The 21,183-nt window shown below is 45.2% G+C and overlaps 1 protein-coding gene across 1 annotated transcript in view; it reads left to right on the top strand.

Moving 5' to 3' along the window:
* Positions 1-5,322, top strand: part of ARID1A (AT-rich interaction domain 1A) — a 137,769-nt gene extending 132,447 nt beyond the window's left edge. The window contains exons 18-20 of the mRNA XM_073563834.1: positions 892-1,780; positions 2,146-2,276; positions 2,371-5,322. Coding sequence (XP_073419935.1) covers positions 892-1,780; positions 2,146-2,276; positions 2,371-4,032 — 2,682 coding nt within the window. The 3' untranslated portion in view covers positions 4,033-5,322. The remainder of the gene's footprint in view (positions 1-891; positions 1,781-2,145; positions 2,277-2,370) is intronic.
* Positions 5,323-21,183: the final 15,861 nt, after the last annotated feature.

Here is a 21,183-nt window from a genome sequence, read left to right on the forward strand (position 1 = left end):
ATTGATTGGTACGTTTCAACCGTGCTGCTGGAAGAGAATGGACGACACGTCTTTGTGCTCCACACACAGTCCACACACAGTCCACAAAAAAGTACAGTCATATGAATAGCAGCATAGATTATAATGGTTGCATGTTTAATCCATGAGTAACACAGCACACACGTCTGAGCAATGTCTTAGCAGAAAAGCTAGTTAATAGAAGTTGTATGGTAGCATGGGCCTTTCGTTTTCCACTAGTTTTGTACAACCCTGTTAAAGGGAATGTATTATAAGAAATTACACTTTTTTTTTTTTTTTTTTTTTTTTTTAAAGATGTTTTTTTTTTCATATCTTGATCTGTATTTTAAAAATAATAGAAATGTTTAAATATTTATTTTGGCCACTAGGCTATTTCAGACTACCTATGCTATGCTTTCAGGAAGAATTTTCAGTTCTTTCATCTCGTTATCATCCCAGACCAGATTATAATGATGAGCAACACAGCTGTTACCACAGGATCCACCATTCACAATAGATTTCACAGATGCCTCTCACTTCACAATGACCTTTGCACATACTCATTACAATACAAAAGATATGGTCTAAATCGGTCTCATTCATGTGTATTTCTTGAAACAGGAAGCATGAGTGTGAAAAAAGTCTCAGAGGACAGTGTGAAAGTTGCAAATTTTCTTATTCATTTTTAATTATTAAATACATTTAGCACATCTGACTTGACCTTTTTGATGACACATTCCTTTTTGTAAGTGAAGGACTGTCCTCTGTCACCACTGTTTTGTTCCAATCTTTACTCATTTATGCACTGTTCATTCCTTTATAGCTCACAGTGAACACACAGATTTCCTGTCTCTTAAGACAGTTTACTAATTCTACAAATTTTCTAATTCTTAGAACTACAAGCGTCCAATGGAAGGTAGTTATGGTCCATCTTCTAAACGCCATGAAGGGGAAATGTACAATGCTCCTTATGCTGGTGCACAGAGTGGTCAAAGTCAACAACAGCCACAACCTCAACAGCAACAGACACCTGGATCAGGAGTGCAACCTCCTACTGGTCAGCCTTCACCAGCAGCAAGTTCACAGCCTACTCAAGACCCTTACGGTCAATATGGAAGTAGTTATCCACAAAGTGCTGGGGAGCGCAGGCCTGCACCCACAGGGCAGAATCAGTTTCCATTTCAGTTTGGACGTGAAAGGGTGTCATCCACTCCAGGGAACAACACACAGCCACCTCTGCCACCTAGTGGAATGGGAGGCTCTACAGATGGAACACAATCTGGAGCAATGTGGCAAAGTCGAGGAGATATAGGCTACAATTATCAGGGGCGGCCTGGTCATCCAGCCAGCACACAGGGACCTAGTTATCATCCTGGGCCACCTCGTGGAGATGATATGGTGCATTCCGACCAGCGACTTAGCCATGAGGGTCAGTGGCCACCTCATGTTAACAGGCAGCAGCCCCCCTATGTGCCTGCCCCTGGCCCACCTCTGACCAGAGCTCCACCACAATCTGGATACCAAGCCTCCTCAAGCATGCCTAACCATTTGCCTCAAGTATCTAGTCCAGCCACCCCTCGGCCACTGGAAGCCCACACTTCACCAAGCAAGTCCCCATTCCTGAAGATGCAGAAAGCTGGACCCCCTGTTCCTGCATCACATATTGTACCCACCCCAGCCCAACCACCTCTTATTCGCAGGGACATAACATTTCCTCCAGGTTCGGTGGAAGCGACTCAACCCATTCTGAAGCCAAGGAGACGTTTAACGGCAAAGGAAATTGGTATGTTGCTGGGGTGACGGATGCCTATATTTTAAATTACAATGAAGTTTAAAAGGATTGTCCCCGTGGGTGCAGTTTGATATAGAGAACAGATTTAGATAGATATATAGATATATATTTGTAGTGCTCACTAGCGCTCTGTTGTTTTTTCGCTCGCTTTCTCGTTCGCCTGTGCCCTTGCGCCTGCTCGCCCTCTCACTCTTACCTGCAGTTATTGTACAATTTCCTCATAGTGGAAATTTGCACTTAACCTAGTTAGTTTTTATGGGTGAACCATGTTAAGTGTTCTACAACTAGACCTTTTCTGTTTTCTGAAGAACTTATGACTGCATGACTTTTTATGTTACAATCACTTATCTTTTTAGGCACTCCTGAGGCTTGGCGTGTGATGATGTCTTTGAAATCGGGCCTCCTTGCTGAAAGTACCTGGGCGCTGGATACCATTAACATACTACTTTATGATGACAACAGTATCATGACATTTAACCTCAGTCAGGTAAAGTTATTGATATTATTATTCACCTTTTGTAGACCTTTTTCCTCTTCATTTTAAGATTGCAAGTGACAATTTTTCCTTTTTGTTCATGCAGCTACCTGGGTTACTGGAGTTGTTAGTGGAATATTTCCGACGATGCTTGATTGAAATCTTTGGGATACTCCGGGAGTATGAAGTTGGAGAGCCTGCACAAAAGACCCTACTTAATCCTTCCACTCATGTCTCTCACAGCCCACTTTTAGGTGATACAGAATCCAGTGATGAGGAGCTGAGCCACCCATTGACAGATGGTGGTGATCAAAGTGAGGATGAGGGTGAAGAAGAAAGAAAGGCCTATTCAGCTCCTTGCAATTCAAATGATGATACTCAGCGGCATACCAGCAAGTTTGACAAACTTCCTGTAAAAATAGTTCAACGGGAAGATGCCTTTGTGTTGGACTGCTCGCACCAATTGGGTCGTCGGCAAGAATTTGATAGTGGCCTCTTACACTGGCGAATAGGAGGGGGTGACACAACTGAGCATATTCAGACTCACTTTGAAAGGCGTCCCGAGCCCTCTTTTCGTAAGCGCCCCCAAATAAAACGTCGTTCAAAGGAGCAACAAATTCTTGCTGCAGATGACACAGCTGCCACCATAGATGATTTCTTGTGTTCCCGGTCCAGTTCTTTGCCGCCTGATTCAGGAGAAATTGCTGAAGAGGACACTGAATTCCAGTTAGGTGGTAGTCCTCCATCACGCACCAGACATGGTCTTAAAATTCTTGAAGATGAACCACGCAGCAAGGATGAAACCCCACTGTGCACGTTGGAAGATTGGCAAGATGCTCTTTCTCGCCGTTGTGTGTGCATATCAAATATTTTGCGCAGCTTGTCTTTTGTGCCAGGCAATGACTTGGAAATGTCAAAGCACCCAGGACTGTTACTACTCCTTGGGAAACTTGTGCTGCTCCATCACAAGCACCCTGAAAGGAAACAAGCACCCCTCACCTATGAGAAAGAGGAGGATAGAGACCAAGGAGTTAGTAGCAATAAGGTTGAATGGTGGTGGGACTGTTTGGAAATGTTGCGTGAGAACACACTGGTCACCCTTGCCAATATATCTGGTCAGCTTGATCTTTCTCCATACCCTGAAAGCATTTGTCTGCCCATCCTAGATGGTTTGCTACACTGGGCAGTGTGTCCATCAGCTGAGGCTCAGGATCCGTTTGTGACGCTAGGTCCCAATGCAGTACTTTCTCCTCAGAGACTGGTGTTGGAGGCGCTTAGCAAACTGAGCATTCAAGATAGCAATGTGGACCTAATACTTGCCACACCACCTTTCAGTCGTCTCGAGAAGCTGTACGGGACGTTGGTGAGGTTCCTAAGTGACAGAAAAAACCATGTGTGCAGGGAAATGGCAGTGGTTCTTTTAGCAAACTTGGCACAGGGTGATAGTTTAGCATCAAGGGCTATAGCCCTTCAGAAAGGCAGCATTGGTAACCTTCTAGGTTTTCTTGAGGATAGTCTGGCAGCGACTCAATTCCAACAGAGTCAGGCCGCACATTTACATGGACCCTCAGCTCCCTTTGAACCCACAAGTACGGACATGATGCGAAGGGCCTCTCGTGCCCTGCTTGCTTTGGCAAAAGTTGAGGAGAACCATTCTGAGTTCACACTGTATGAGGCCCGTCTGCTGGACATCTCCGTGTCTCCACTAATGAACTGCTCAGTGTCACAGGTCATCTGCGATGTTCTCTTCTTGATTGGCCAGTCATGACAGCTGCAGTGGATAACTTCCCAGAATGGTTTGCCCCTCCCTTCAGAAAGGAATCCTCCCTGACTGTCGATTCCATACCCTCTTCCTTTCCTCCCTTTTTATTTATGCAAAAACTACGTCTCAATCCACTGTCCGCCCCAGAGAGGAAATCTGGTCACCCTTGTGGAATTTCCCACCCACTCTCTTCCTCTCTGTGTTTTGGTGTTAACCAAAGCTACTGTATTTCAGTGAATTTATTTTTTATCTAGGGGAAGGGGCTCCACTGTAACTACACTTCCCTCCCCCAAGTCTACTGTTTATTAGGCCCACAACAGCCAAGGGATGGGCTCCATATTCTAAGGAGATAAAGACTTCTGAATTTTCAAGGAAGGAGGATTCCCTTCTTTATCTTAAAATTAACTTGCCCTGCTCCTCACCTTGCAATGTTTAGACTAGAATTTGTGTGCCCTGAACCTTTAAACAGAAGAAAAAAAAAAGCAAAAAAAAAAAACCTGAAGAGACATTACCTTTTTAACTGTGCTGAGAAACCCCGCAGAATCCAATCGGAGCTGGAAAAACCCACAACCTCAGAGACTCCAGATGTAGGTTTTTAAATGGAGAGCGGCAAAAGGTCGCTTTTAGTTTCTGGAGGAGAGAAAGACGCAGAGAAGTCGCTTTTCCCCCAAAGTTTCATGTGAAGCAACACCCTTACCTCTTTAAACTTAGATTGTAATAATCGGAGATCGCCTCTTATAACTGGTTTTAACCTTTAGCTTGTAGGTTGCAAGCTGCGATGTCTGTATATATATGATGATGTACATTAAAGACACACCTCTTGTATTCCCCTCAATATTTCCTCACTTACCCTCACCACGCTCACAAGCTCTTTCTTGGATCTATGGAAAAAATGGAGGAAGGGTCACGGTTACTTTTCCCTAAGGCCCTTCCAACCACCCTCCCAATGGAGGAACATCTTATAGATGGTTTGACCCACAGAGCAGCAATCCCATCCATCACCTCTTCCTCGTTTCACCCTTTGTATATCCAGCAATCCTGTCAACTTTTACTTTTTTCCATTTCCAATCAAGGTGTGAGTTTTTTTTTTTTTAAATTTTTTTTTTCAGTTCCAACAATGTCATTTTTTTCCAGCGATTTCTGCATATTTGTAGCTCTGAAAAAATGTAAATTTCAGCCTATTCCTTTTGTTTTATTTTTATTTTTGCTTAATGATATATCATTTATTCAGTATGAAATCTTTATACTCTATGTTCCCGTGTTAAGAATAAATGTACATTAAATCTTGTTAACAGAGTTGTGAAGAGCTTTTCTATGAACAGTACACAACTGCTGATGTTTAGTGCAATGCATGGCTGTGGTTTACTTTCATTACTTTTTTTTTTTCTTGCATTTGCCAACATCCAGACATGTTCTCCTATCGTAGATGTGAAAACTGAAGAGAATATTTTTTTTTTTTTTTGTTTTATAAACAAGGCCACCTTTTTAAATCTGCTCGTACCCTTAAATGGCTGGTGAGCAAGGTAGTTATAAATTGCTTCTGTTCTGTGGCCTTTGGAGCAGTTTGAAAATGCAAGTAAGTGACTTGACGGGGTTGTCCCGTTTAAAATGAAAAGTCTGCAGTCAGTTTAACTGTGCAGACTTGTGAATCCCCCCCTTCCCCCAGCTCACGTACTGTGCACTGCGAGGATTCACTTGTTTCTGAGCCGGTAATTGCGGTGATGTATTCGATATGCTTACTCGGGCAAAAGCAGTTTAGTGGGAACAACCTTTATCCAAGTGTATGGAGCAAGGGTGCGGCTATTTGTGGGCGCAACTTCGCTCAATACACATAGAATGTTAAAGTTGGAAAGGACCTCAAGGGTCATCGTTTCCAGCCCCAGGATTTACTAAACCATCTAAGACAGATGTCTGTCCAGCCTCTGTTTGAAGACTTCCATTGAAGGAGAACTCTCGCCATCTCCCGTGGCAGCCTTTTCCACTCACTGATCACCATCATTGTCGAAAGTTTTTTTTTCTAATATGTAATCTGTATCTTCTCTTCCAGTTTCATTCCATTCTCGTGTTTCCATGTGGAAATGGGAATAAGGATGATCGCTCTACACTGTGACAGCCCTTGAGATATTTGTAGACAGCTATTAAGCCTTCTTCTTGCAAGCCAAACATTCCCAGGTCCTTTAGCTGTTCCTTGTAGGAAATACTTTGCAGTCCACTCACCATACTGGTAGCTCTTCTCTGAACTTGCTCCAGTTTTTCAATGTCTTTTAAAATGTGCCCAGAAGTGAACACATTATTCCAGATGAGGCCTGACCAAGGAGGAGTAGAGTGGGAGAATTAACGTGCTCTAGACTCAATGCTTTTCTTAAAACTGTGTTTAACCTTTTTTGCTGTTGTATCACACTGTTGACTTGTGCATTTTGTGATTTATTAGTATGCCCAAAACTTTTTCCCATGTGCTGTTCTAGTCCTCCCATTCTGTAGATTTAATTTTCGTTTTTCTTGCCCAGATGTAGAATCTTGCATTTCTCCCTGGTAAATACCATTTTATTAGTTGCTGCCCATTGTCCAAGCTTATCTGCATAGTAGCCGTTTTTAAGGTTGAAGGAAGATTAAGTCTTTCTAGTTCAACCCATAGCCTAACATGTTGATCCAGAGGAAGGCAAAAAAAACCCATTTGGCAAACACTAAGCTCCACATTTGGAGAAAAAATTCCTTCCTGACTCCACATACGGCAATCAGACGAGTTCTAGATCTTTCTGAATCCTTTCTCGGTCTTCTCTAGTTAGATACTCCTCCTAGCTTTGCATCGTCTGCAAATTTAATCAGTTTACCTTCAGTTCCCTTATGTAGATCATTTATAAAAATGTTGAACAATCACTTGTATGGAGTGAGGCCGTGTCCACTTGACTACTTCTGCCTGGAAGCAAGCATATCGCATACATCACTGCTGTTCCTGGCTCAGAAACTATTGACTCCTTGCAGCGCACTGTGCATGCTTTCGCTGGGGTGAAGCACATGTCCACAGTCAGTGACTGCAGACTTCTCATTTTTAACCGGACAACCATTTTAAGGTTTTGTTTTGTACCCCTCATGCCTGCTTGAAAATAACACACGATAATATGGGTTTTTGAATTGTAACAGTAGAAACCTTTTCAATATGCTGAGGATTCGCTCCTATTTGTGTGTATGCTCTCTGGGTGTCCAATTCCTTAAAGGGTTATTTCCAAAATCAAAATGTGATCTTATTTACATATAGTTTTTCATATGCATCTATCAATTCCCCAACGATTTTCCATCCAAGCTCTAGTTATTCGTCAGTTGCCATTTGATTTGTCCTGCTGTAGTTCTGCATATGGTTGAGCATGCATATTGTAGTCTCTTGGCTACCAGCATAGCTCTGATGCCTTCATCACTTCTTTTGTGAACGCTATAGTCCTGTTCAAGTAACCGGTAAGCCCGATTTTATCTTTTGCCATCTACTTCTATATAGCTGCATTTATGTATTTACATCATTGATTTTTTTGCTGGTTTTCATCAGAGATCAACAATCCTGCACTCCGCTCTGCTTACCCAATAGAACGTAGCTGAGCTGTTCGTTTCCTGTGTTCTGATCTGTACAACTGCAAATGCTACACTTTTGGTGATTGTCAGAAAATAATCCTCTTGCTGTATGTATCAATAAAGCAGTAAGTGGATGTGTCTGCAGCAGGCATCATTCACGGGTCAGCCCTGCTTGTCAACTCTGCTGTATGTAGTTACTGCAGACTCCGTTGTGTAGGACTGTTGAGTAGGGATGGGCGGACCCCTGGATGTTCAGGTACTAGAACAGTTCCCGGACCCCTTTCACTTGAATGGGAGGGGGACTGGAACATCCAGTGTTTGCCACTCTGTCATGTGCATGACTGCGCAGCTACCACTGCCTCTGATTGGCGGTAAAATCATTTCCACCGGTCAGATAGCCGTGGTTCCAACGCTGTCAAATGACCATGCTTCTGGTCACTGGCGTTGGATGAAGCGGCTACTGCTTGCTAACAATGAGAGCAGGCTTCTGCTGAGCGTATTCATCAGCCGACGCCTACGCTCTAAAAAGACTTAAAAAGCGTGGGTTCCCCTATATTTTTGATAATAGGCCAGGCAAAACTGACAGCTGCAGGCTCCAACCCTCGTGTCAGCTGGTTAAAAAGAGGTCCCCCTACTTTTGACAACTATCCAAGCTAAAGCAGACAGCTGGGATCTGGTATTCTCAGGCTGGTAAGGTGCCATGGACTTTGCCCCCCCCCCCCCAGACTAGAAGTAGCAGCCCGCAGCAACTCACAAAAGGCGCATCTATTAGATGTGCCAATTCTGATGCTTTGCCAGGCTCTTCCCACTTGCCCTGTGGCGGTGGCTAGTGGAATTGATGTCACCTTTGTATTGTCCGGTGAGATCAAGCCCATGGCTAAGTAATGGAGAGGTGTATTGTAAATAAATACACAGCCTGAATAAAGTCCCTTTTTTATTTGAAATAAAAAAAACACTTTTACTTTATTTAAAAACAATAAACAGTTATATTCGCCTAACCCCCATTCCATTGAAGCCCTCGTCTCCTATAATAAAACAAAAAATAAAAGCAACCATATCCTTCACCCGTCTGTCATTCTGTCCCACGCCGTAATCCATGTCTGGGAATAAACTGATTTCAACCTGGACGGTGCTAAGATGCAACTGTCCAGACTGAGAAGTACTGGAGAAATGAGCTGCTGCTAGCTCAGCCTCAGTGACAAGCGGTGACGTCATAATTGTTACCTTTGGTCACTGAGGCTGTGTTCCCAGCTGAGCCCCTGAACTACAGTGTCCTCTGAGATAATTGCTAGCACAGTGAGGAAAAGACAGTGCAGCGCTGAGCTCATAGTTCACCATAAAAATTTCTCTCGTTGAACTTTTTCTCTCTGCTAGCGGTGATCTTGCAGAGATCACCGTAGTTCAGGGGCCTGGCTAAGAACGCAGCTGCGGTGACGTTACCGCAAGTCACTGAGGCGGAGCTCACAGTATCTCATTCCCCAGTGGTTCTCAGCCTGGATCGTCGCATCTTGGGGCCCCGTTCAGGCTAAAAAACTGTTTATCCTACAACATGGGTTACGGAGCTGAAGAGAACGACGGACACGTGAGGGTATGGTGGTTTTTGTTTTGTTGCAGGAGACTAGGACTTCAGTGGAATGGGCGTTAAATTACTAGAATTGTTTATTTTTTTAAATAAGAGTTTATATTTCAAATAAAGGACTTTATTCTGGCTGTTTATTTACAATATAGCTATAGGATTACTAATGGATAGCATCTTATAGACACGTCTCCATTACCATGCCGTGTGCTTGAGGTCACCAGACAAAAAGGTGAAATCAACCCCATTTGCCACTGCCACAGGGCAAGTGGGAAGAGCAGAGCGCCAGAATTGGCGCATCTATTAGATGCGCCTTTTCTGTGCGGCTGTGGGCTGCTATTTTTAGGTCATGGGTGGGGCAATATCCATAATCCCCTTTTCAGCCATAGAATACCAGTCCCCCCCAGCTGTCTGCTTTAGCTTGGCTGTTTGTCAAAATGGAGGGAGGAGGCCAGCTCATGCCATTATTTTTTTTTTAATTTAAATTAAAAAAAAAAAAAAAAAACACTTGGAGACCCTTTCTATTCTTAATAACCAGCATTGTGAACTCTTGACAAGTAATGGTTGCTGCCCGCAGCTGTCATTTTTGCCTGGCTGGTTGTAAAAAATACAAGGGAGCCCAAACTTTTTTTTTGGTATACTTCTAATTTATAGTGCTGGCACTGACCTATCATCCGCCGCTTTCTCTCGCTGTTACTAGCAGCAGCAGGTGTAGGCTGATGGGAGTAGAAGTCACATCAGCCCGACGCCAGTGACCAGAGGTAAACTTTTTTACCTCTGGTCACAGCTGTGGGCTCACGCTATCATTTGACCACGTGGGAACAGCAGCTGCCTCACCGGCGATAATGATTTTACCGCCGATCAAAGGCAGTGTTTGCCGCGCTGTCATGCACATGATAGCGCTAGAAAGACCTGGTGAAATCGATGTTCGAGGTCCATGCCAGAATAATAGGTGTTCGGTACGGACGCTGAATTTTACTGTTGGTCTCTGATGCAAGCCAGCTAACAGATTATTTAAACAAACAGGCAGCTATGATAACACATGGCAGATGGTAAAATCAAAAGGCAAAATTGTGTACAGAACTATACAGTGCATAGATTGGCTTGATGACTTGCCAAATTTCTCTGGTGGGTGGAAATGAGCACTATCTAGCAGACCTGTATTGGAAGCTTGTGCTAGTTAACATTTAGTCAGCCAGAATCAACTCTGAGAGATGTAGTTTGTAAAGAGGAATTTGCAGAAGCACTGTGTTCCTGGAAAATGTAGTTTTGGCAGAGAAATATAGGACAACCCATTTAGCTGTGTGAACCTGCATGCATAGAGGAGCAGATTGAGATTAAAAAAAGAACCACGGAGGGATAATTGCACAGGTAAATGGTCAGTGTATGCAACCAAACTATTGATTTTGTCTTCCAATTTTAACATTTTTAAACATTCGAGAGGGGTGGGAAGGGTAGTTATAAGGGGGTAAGGTAGTGATAATTGGGGAACGGGAAGGGACAATATGGTGAAGGAGAACTCAATGAGTAAAAAGATATTACAATAATATCTAAGTCAGAAACTAGTGAAATTACTAAAAATTAGTTAACAAGAGTATTACATAAACCATACTACAGCTAAAGCAGAGAAGTACATATTCATTTGCAGAAAATCAAGAATAAATTTCAGATCACTGTGTCCATAATTTAAAATATTTGAGTCATTGGTAATGGCGAATCTATGTTCGTATGTTTTGTGGAGAGTGATTCTTTCCATAATATCTTGAAATTTAGGTGAATCTGGCTAGTTCTGTCTGAGCGTTTTATGTCTTCCATACCTAGGGATAGTAGTCATTTGGGGGTTGATTGTAATGTTACTATTGGAGAGATTCTTAATAAGGTCAAAAGTTTGGGCCCATAATGATTGTATTTTGGGACAGCTCCAAAAATATGAAAAATATTCCCATAGAGGCCACAGTTTCTCCAACACATTGGAAGATTTTTTTGAATTGATGTGGTAAAGTCTTGAAGTGATATAAGACTGCAGAGACCCGTGTGTGTCACAGTGCCTTCGCCCCTCCCACCAGTCCCGTAATAAACACACGGACAGGCCTAGATGGGTTGAAACAGGTCAGTCACAGTTTAGTTACAAAAGCAGAGAAAGGCAATTACATTTCGCAACTGGCTCATCGCTAAAGGCCTTGTCCGCGACCGACAAGCGGGCTGGCCAATGAGCGGTTACGAACCTTTGCCCCTCTCTACTACTACCGCTGTGACTTAATAACGTCTTTTTTTTTTTTTTTTTTTTTTGCGTTTATTATGTCAATATAAAAGAGTTGAACATATAATTTGAACAGCTTCCAGGGGTCAGCTGGGAAAAAGAGGAAGTCACTGACCCCAGCACCTGAATTTAACCCATGTAGGTGTGGCCGGACGCCCCTTCCCCTTTAAACTCATTGGTCAGTTGGGGCGTCCCAATTAGTGCATTACCTGGGGAGTGGTGGAAAGAGGGGGGGGAGGAATGGCACGGGCCAGTATTTTCTTCTAACTTACCCATATGGGGGCTCTGCAGTCATAGGCACGTTCCTTAATTAGTACTGTACCTGCCAGACTGCGGAGACCCGTGTGTGTCAAGCGGTGCCTTCCCCCCTCCCACCAGTCTCGTAATAAACGGACAGGCCTAGATGGGTTGAAACAGGTCGGTCACAGTTTATTAATTACAAAAGCAGAGAAAGGCAATTATACTTCACAACGGGCTCATCGCCGAGCGCCCTGTCCACGACCGACAAGCGAGTCGGCCAATTAGCGGTTACAAACCTTTTCCCCTTTCTGCAACTTCCGCCAGGACTCCGACCCCCACCCATCAGCAATAGGGCCTACTCGACTTCGTCCTGCAAGCCGGACAAAAATATGCCAAGACCAATGTCAGGTGAATTCCATCCGGTCTTAATAGTGCAGAATTATCTGCTTCCAGCTGGTGGCGATGCTGCATTTATCCCTTACAAATTTTGCCATCCGCGCACTATTCTTCTTGATTGCCCTATGGCTTTTGTGTCTCTTGCTCCGTGTCAAAAGGCTCATGGTACTATCTCCGACCACACCAAGATCATCTCTTGTAAAAGACACGTGAAATGCTCTGTTCAGCGTTCAGATCTCCGCGCTTTTTCGTTTGCCCAAATCATTGCCACCGGCATGTAACACTAATATCACCACCCTCTTAGCGATGTTAACTAGTTCCTGAAAAATCTGTTGCCACTGGAACCCTCTGATACCTCTCCAGGTGACTTCCAGCCCCGGGAAGCATAATTTTTTTCCACCCGGCTGAAGCTCTGCTCTTTTAGCTGCCCAATAGACATATGAATGTCCCAAAACAGACTGCTGGCTTATATACGCCTGTAAGAGACAAGATGTGTTAGTTCAGCAAATCGGGTCTTATATATCTGGCAAAACATGCGGATTTCCAGCGACCCATTCTGTGCACTTCAGTCTCCAATACTCCTTCCCTAGCTGCTTCGGTGGCTACCCAGATTCGAAAGGAATGTCCCGTACTCTTTCAGACTAGCTACTTTTTTTCTAAGCATTGCTTTAAAAATTGCTTGAAACTGATACTTTGTAAGAGGGGACCCGTCTGTATGCGGTAGAAAAAAATCTGCTTGAGTGTTTTAGGCTGAGTTCACACGTGGCGTTTTTTTCACGTTTCCGTGTCGGTTTTAACCGCGAAAAATAAGCATCCCATGCATTCCTATGGGATTCAGCAATGCTGTGCTAATGCTGCGGTTTTTACTGCGGCGAAATCGCTTCGTGGTAAACACAGCATGCTCAATAATTTCGTGGAATCGCGGCGGTCCCGCACCCATAGGAATGCATTGTTCTGCTTACTTTCCGCATGTGGCTGTGCACACCATGCGAAAAGTAAGCAGAACATTTGCGGATGGTACCCACGGTCCGGAGGAGAGGAGACTGTCCTCCGGGCTTTGGGTACCATATCCCTGTAAAAAATAGAATTTAAAATAAAAAATATTGTTGTTCTCACTTTGCGACGTCCCGCGCAGCCTTCCTGCCTCTCTCCACGCTCCTGGTCCCAGTAAGCCTTTGCGAGCAATGACGTCCGTTCTCGCGGGATCGTGAAGTCTCGCGGTCATTCATGCGACATCATCGCAAATGACAGCAAGACGTCGCGATCCTGCGAGAACGGACGTAATCGCGGTAATTGTCGCAAAGGATTACTGGGACCGGGAGCGTGGAGAGGCGGGAAGGCTGCGCGGGACGTCGGAAGGTGAGAATAACAATATTTTTATTATTATTATTATTATTATTATTATTATTATTATTATTATTATTATTATTATTAACAACATTCCGGGACGTCGGAAGGCGAGAAACACCATTTTTTAAATTATTTTTAACAGATCTTTTTACTATTGATGCTGCATAGGCAGCCTCCATAGTAAAAAGTTGGTCACACTCGTCAAACACTGTGTTTGACAAGTGTGACCAACCTGTAAATCAGTTCTCCAAGCGATGCTACAGATCGCTTGGAAAACGCTAACAATTCTGCAAGCTAATTACGCTTGCAAAATGCTATTTTTTCCGATGGAAAATCACGGGAATTTAAAATGCGATTTTCCCGCGGAATTGAATTCCGGAATTCTTGCGGTAATTTCCGCAAGAGTTCCGCTATGTGTGAACCCAGCCTTACCGCGTAATGTTTAATTTTAGTGGGCATACTGGGCCGTCTGAGTTAACTAGGACCCACGTGCCCCTACCGGCAGGATTGCACTTGGATTTACGCATGTGAATGCGCACAGCGTCGCTGCATTTCACTATATCCTCATTGATCAATCCGCCTTCTGACGCTGTCTTTGATCGTGGCAACCACTCGTTAATGCGCAGTGCGCCTAAAAAAAGCGATGGCGAAAGCTGCTATGAGGATTGCCTCTTATTGCGACTTGCATACTGATGAGGATATTGAAATACTGTCAAGCAATAAGAAGTGAAATGGGGAGGTGGCATTCCTGACTCGGTTGAAGCCTTTTCCAGCCTTTAATGGCTTGTCTGATGAAAAAGAACTTGGTAATGTCTGTTCACCCCATTAGCTGGAAGAAAGGCTATTAGCCAATATTTTGTCATTGTGCCGATGTACCCGACACCCCTTTCTCTGAGACAAATTAAGAATTCTGTGGACATCTTGCTTTGACACACTTATCAACAGGCCTACACTAAATTGGAGTGCACCACTCGTCCCACGCCTTACCATAGACCTGCCAGGTAGCCGGTGTAACTGAAGCGCGTATTAATGGCAACAGTGATTGGCCACTGTGTCCCTTAGGGATGGAGGACACTAGATACTCGCTGGTTGTGCACTGGGGAGAAGGTCTCTAAAGGCCTGCCAATCGGAAGATAACAGTGAGTTATCTATGTTCAACGCTATTCTGGCGCGACACCAGATGTTGTGTTTCAGGCACAGTAGTGCTAGCTGGCGTAAGAGCGCGAGTAAGGGCAGTGATGCAGAAGACATATGGTTTAAGCTCTTTGCGGTCCCCGGATTTTTCATTATAAATCGAATGTGTTTTTTTCCAATTGGGTACCCCTTAGCTCCACTGATCATACTATTGTGAATATTTCTAACAGGGCTGGATCGCGTCCCCAGCTTGCTGTGGTCCATAGCTCTGGCCAGCTGCTTTTGCACCATTCGTTTTTGTATATTGCTGCAAAACCCTCTTTAACACTCCCTCCTACCACGAGACCTAGTTCCTTGCTTGTCATCTCTTTTGCCATGACGCAGGTATGGCCATTGTAGGAATGTCATCCAGACTAGTAAGTCTGCCCTCAATGAGCGAGTAATTCTAATGCTATGTCCTGGCTGGGAAATGCCCTTTGTTGCCAACGATAATCGGTGAGAGAAAGCTCTGCCAACTGGCATTACGCGGCTGGCGAATGTTAGCCGACCCAGCAAGGACTGCATCTATTGGAGGGTGACTTTTTAACTTCACATTCACAGAAACCCTCCAACATCTGCAGTGTTTTCTGTATTTTCTCAGCTGGTAAGCGGAAAACCATCAAATTGGTGTCTATTTCGATGCCAAGAAAAGACAATACATTACAAGATCCGACTGTTTTTTCAGGTGATAGCGGTACACTGAAATGCCGTGATAGAATTTTTGGGGCTGATGACTAAAAAATCATCACGGTAGTGAATCAGAGAAGTGCTGCCTGTTTCATACCGGACTACCCAGTCCAGGAAAGTACTGAACATCTCGAAATAGTGACATGAAATGGAACATCCCATCAGCTGGAACATATCAAAATAGTGCTGGTCCACCTTCGAACCTAATAAGTGGAAGCAGTCGGGATGCACGAGTAATAGGCGGAATGCTTACTGCCTGATTTTGCTAGGACGACACCGGGCCCAGCTGCGCAGACTAACTACCGCCTTTTCAAATGACGCGTATGTGACGGAAGCCTTCTCTGGGGGTATAGCGTTGTTAACCGATTAGCCTTTTGGGTGTGACAGGTAATGGATAAGACGATATTTCCCGGGTTCCTTTTTAGGAATAATGCCTAACGGCAAATTTCTAATATTTTGGAACAGTAACGATTGAGCGGGGCCCGCCATTCTTCTTAAGGCTATGTGCACACGCTACGGAATTCCCACGGGAATTCCAGAATTCCATTCCGCTGGAAAACCGCATTTTAAATTCCCGCGATTTTCCCACGGGAAAAACTAGCGATTTGCAAGCGTAATTAGCTTGCAGAATACTAGCGTTTTCCAAGCGATCTGTAGCATCGCTTGGAAACCTGACAGGTTGGTCACACTCGTCAAACATAATGTTTGACGAGTGTGACCAACTTTTTACTATTGAGGCTGTCTATGCAGCCTCAGTAGTAAAAAGATCTAATGTTAAAAATAATTTTAAAAAATGGTGTTTTTCTCGCCTTCCGACGTCCCGCGCAAGCGTTCCCGATCCTCGCAATGCTCCCGGCAAGTCCCGTTCCCAGTGTTGCGTTGCGGCAATGACCTTTGACGTCGTGGTCTCACGAGACCTCTACGGTATTGCGAGACCGCGACGTCATCAAAGGTCATTGCCGCAATGCATCTTGGAACGGGACCTGCCGGCAGCATCGCTGAAGCCTGGTGACGCTGCGAGGGACATCGGAAGGTGAGAATATGACTTTTATTTTAATTCTATTTTTTTACAGGGATATGGTACCCAGAGCCTGGAGGACAGTCTCCTCCTCCGGACCGTGGGTACCATCCGCAAATGTTCTTACTTTTCACATGGTGGGCACTGCCACATGCGGAAAGTAAGGAGAATAATGCAATCCTATGGGTGCAGAATTGCCGTGATTCTGCAAAATTAATGAGCATGCTGTGTATTTTTCCGCGATGCGATTCCGCAGCGGGAAAATCCGCAGCATTAGCACAGCATTGCGGAATCCCATAGGATTGCATGGGATGCTGTTTTTTGCGTTTTCGCGGCAAAAGCGCATGTTTAAAATCGCTGCAAAAAAGCTAAGTGTGAACACAGCCTAACTCAACTTTCAATTTTTGGTACAATACTTCGGGGAATTCGCGAGCGTATTTTAGGTTATTGACCAAGGTTGGTTTTCTACTTAAAGGGGTTAAAAAAAAATCCATATATAAAGCCGTATTGTAATTGTTGTGCCACTTTATTGGGATAGAGGTTTAACCAGGGGCCCATCGTGGTTACGCTCAACGTGGTTTTGCCATGTAGGCGCTCTGTTTGTCTGACGAGTACACCTTGCTGCTGGTCTTGCTGCTGGGTGTCCCCCCCGCAAGCTGAGCAGTCATGTCTATATCTACATGCCGTGAAGAACCAACAGTTTCCCTCGTTATGTACAGGCCCCGGGTTTTCGTATGACCACGGAGTGTTGACCTGCGGCTGCGAAGTAGTTAGTGGTCGTAGATTAAAACGGGGGCTGCTTCTGTGACAGCATGAGTTGCAGCAACACATCTGTCGCTGTAACTCCTCAGCCTAGATTGGGCTGTAAATATCAGGTCCTGATAGATATATACACACACACTAAATGGTGGCCCGATCCTATCGCATCGGGTTTTCTAGAGTGTCTGTTAAAATAAAAAGTTATATACTCACTTTCCGACGGCCCCCGGACTCTCTCTCCTCTCCACGCTCCCGGTTCCAGTAATGCTTTGCGCGAAACACCGCTGATGAAGTCGCGCTCTTGCGAGAGTGACGTCATTTAGCCCTTCTCGCTAAGCATTACTGGAACCGGAAGATGCCGGGCGCATGGTGAGAGGAGGGACAGAGTCCAGGGGCCATCGGAAGGTCAGTATATAACTTTTTTTTAATTTTAACAGAGACTCTAAAATACCCGATGCGATAGAATCGGGCCACCATCTAGTGTTATACTCCTGTTACACCTGGAGCTGCTGTCACTGTTCTGCTGTTATCTAATGTATTGTACTTCAGTTACTCCCAGAGCTGCAGTCACTGTTCTGCTTTTGCCTAAAGTATTGTAGTCCAGTTACACCCAGAGCTGCAGTCACCATTCTGCTCTTACCTAATGTATTATTCTCCTGTTACAGCCAGAGCTGCAGTCACTGTTCAGATCTTACCAAATGTATTGTACTCCAGTTACACCCAGATCTGCAGTCACTGTTCTCCTGTTACCTAATGTACACCTGTTACACCCAGAGCTGCAGTCACTGTTCTGTTACCTAATGTAGTGTACTCCAGTTACACACAGATCTGCAGTCACTGTTCTGCTGTTACCTAATGTACTCCTGTTACACCCAGAGCTGCAGTCTCTGTTCTGCTGTTACCTAATATAGTGTACTCCAGTTACTCCCAATCTGCAGTCACTGTTCTGCTGTTACCTAATGTATTGTACTCCAGTTACGCCCAGAGCTGCAGTCACCGTTCTGCTCTTACCTAATGTATTATACTCCTGTTACAGCCAGAGCTGCAGTCACTGTTCAGATCTTACCTAATGTACTGTACTCGTTACACCCAGAGCTGCAGTCACTTTTCTGCTCTTACCTTGTATATTGTACTCCAGTTACACCCAGATCTGCAGTCACTGTTCTGCTGTTACCTAATATACTCCTGTTACACCCAGAGCTGCAGTCACTGTTCTGCTCTTACCTAATGTATTGTATATGTACAGGACTGTGCCTGTGTAATGAGCGACGCAGCAGTGATGCCTTTAGCGGCTGTAATGTGCCTGTACAATAAGCGATGCGGCCATGTTGCCGCGACGACTAAGCGACTGTCGCTGATTGGTCACGGCCTAACTGCCGCGACCAATCAGCGATGCAGGATTTCAGTTAGACAGACATGATAAGACCATTATCTATCTATATATATATATTTATTTTAGAACAGCGCTCCGGATGCTTCTGGCCCATAATTCAACCTAGGACTGCAAACGCCTGTAGCCAGTTACTCATCGTTTGTCCTATTTTTGGTCTGTTTCTATCATATAGCCGTTCGCTTGTCCGTCTTTCCTTATCTACCGTCTGTTGGTCTGCTGATATCGACCATATGTCGACGTAGTCATTCCATATTTTCTGTCAAGTCTCTTCGTCTGTGTGCACCTAGCGGGCTTATTCTGCAGAAAAATACGTCTTTGTGTAAGCTCTCTAATTGAAGTGTAGCTTTGTCGGTTGACCTGCATGGGCGAGTCAAGTGTTGAACTAGCGCCTTATAAGCTGATGCTAGTTCGTTTCCTGTGTAATGTACAGCTTGGTGTTCGCTGGATTGAAAACACCGCAATCTGACTCGGGTCGAGTGACTCCAGGTGATGGAGGAACTCCAACTCCCGCTGTATCGTTGATTCTGGTTCGGTGTCTGATGTGGCCGGAGGCCCTGGGAGATGAGGATGGGTCTCCCTGGTTGACAGTGAAGGAGCATGTGACGTCTGTCCTCTGTTGTGTGCCCGAGCCCAGGTGGTGATCTGGTGGTTGGAGGCCCTGGGTGATGATTCACTCCGGCTGGCAGCAAATGATGGAGCATGTGACCTCTGGCGTCTGTGATGAAGCATGTGACCTCTGGCGTCTGTGTGTGCCTGAGCCCATTTATCGTGTCTCAGATGCGTCGGATCATTCAGATGTGGATGGGGAATGCCATCTAGAGGAACAAGATCTGTGGTTGCTCCTATGTGAGCTGTCATCGTGATGAGCAGCTTTTAGAGGGATAGCGGGAATGGTTACGGGAGTTGTCTGAGTAGGAGGTCCCGCGGTGTCTATGCCTGGGCCTGCTGCTGCTGTGTGCGACATGGGGGCAATAAGGGGTTCATTAAGTGTTAAGGGATATATATGGTAGTGGTGTGCTGTGTAATATGGGAGGTGGTCCTACATTACTATAATCGATGATATGGGCAGGGGTTAATGTACAATTTTCATTGGCTTCTGTTTGGGTGGTCATTGAGGGTGTTGGAGGTGCATCAGTGATTGGTGCCATTACATTTAGAGTATTACTGCTGGCTTGTTGCTGCTGCAGAGTGCGCAGATAGGTCAGATTGGACCGATCGACGCACTCTACAGTGGTATTGAGGGACCGCGATCCTGTCTGCTCCCCCCCATGCAGGCAGGGCAGCTGCGCCTGCAGGAGGGACAGTGTGGACTGGGCTGATCCAGAGGTCTTCTGACTCTGGCTGGAAGTCCTGTGTAGAGGTGGGCGGGGCCTGAGTATGATGCGCCGGGCAGTGACAGCAGGGGCTCAGACTCAACGTGTCCTGGCCCGAATCATGGAACGAGGATGCGGCGAGACTAAGGTGGCAGTGGCACGGGGATGTCGTCCAGTAACCGTCCCGTCCCCGCCGACATGGAGCCGTTCGAGAGGACGGGAGCACCTTCCCGACCACCTACCGCCATGCACAGCTGCCGCAGCATCCAGAGTGCAGGAGGACGGGAGGGCTGCGGGTGGACTGGAGGATGACTGATCACATAATGGCAGCAGATAGAGGTGGGCCAAACAGTGGGAGCAACGCAGGGGAGGTGATGACCGTGGGTAACCTAGTCTTAGGGGAGGCCATAATAGGAGGGGAGGCATCAGGGTGAAGTGCGGCACGGCAGAGTGAGAGGTCAGGAGGGGCAGGCGAGGGCAGAGGCCGAGGCACTATTAGGGGTTCATGAGAGGGCACAGGGAGGTGAGTGCTGAGACCAGTAATGAGGGCTTGAAGCCAGTGCTCACCTTCCTGTGCTGCTTTTCCGCAGGGCCTCAATCATGGCGTCAGACATGGCTGTAGGGGGTTCCAAGGTCCTAAGGAGACAACAGCTTCCGGGGGTCAGCCAGGGAAAAGAGGAATTCACTGACCCGGCACCTGAATTTAACCCATGTAGGTGTGGACGGACGCCCCTTCCCCTTTAAACTCATTGGTCAGTTGGGTGTCCCAATTAGTGCATCACCTGGGGAGTGGTGGTGGAGAAATGGCACTGACCAGTATTTTATTCTAACATTACCCATATGGGGGCTTCGCAGTCAGAGGCATATTCCTTAATTAGTACCGTGCCTGCCATACCACCTAGAGAGTAGTTGATAGAATGATTCGTGCAAAGACATTGAAATGTTAGATGAAATATGAGTATGTTAAAGCATTCTCCCATTTTTCCCGTTGAAAAGACAGTTTCAGGTCTGATTCCCATCTGGTCATATAGCTGTTTTTTTTTTTTTTTTTACTAATTCAGTGTCATTATTAAACCACAAAAAGAAAGCACAGAATGACAAACGTGCAAAAATACTCTGTAGTAAAAAATATAACAGTAGTCAGCTAGTGCTAGTAGAAAGATAACAAATACAGGGTATTTAGTCGATACGTTTTTTGCAAAAAATGTATACCAAGCCTTGTCACGGTAACCCTTTATGGAGCAGTCCCTATCTAATGTATTTAAAACCTGAACATGTGAGCAGTACCTAAATGAGCAGGATTCAGACAGGCGCTTCCTGATTTGGACACGTGGTGTGAGATAGCTTTTTATGTGCATGCCACATGAGGGATGGGAATCTCCCAAACCATGCATAAACAAGGAAATAATGGATTAAAAACACATGTGACAT

Source organism: Dendrobates tinctorius, unplaced genomic scaffold (assembly GCF_039654945.1).
Source record: "Dendrobates tinctorius isolate UK_male_01 unplaced genomic scaffold, ASM3965494v1 ptg000015l, whole genome shotgun sequence".
NCBI classification, from domain to species: domain Eukaryota; kingdom Metazoa; phylum Chordata; class Amphibia; order Anura; family Dendrobatidae; genus Dendrobates; species Dendrobates tinctorius.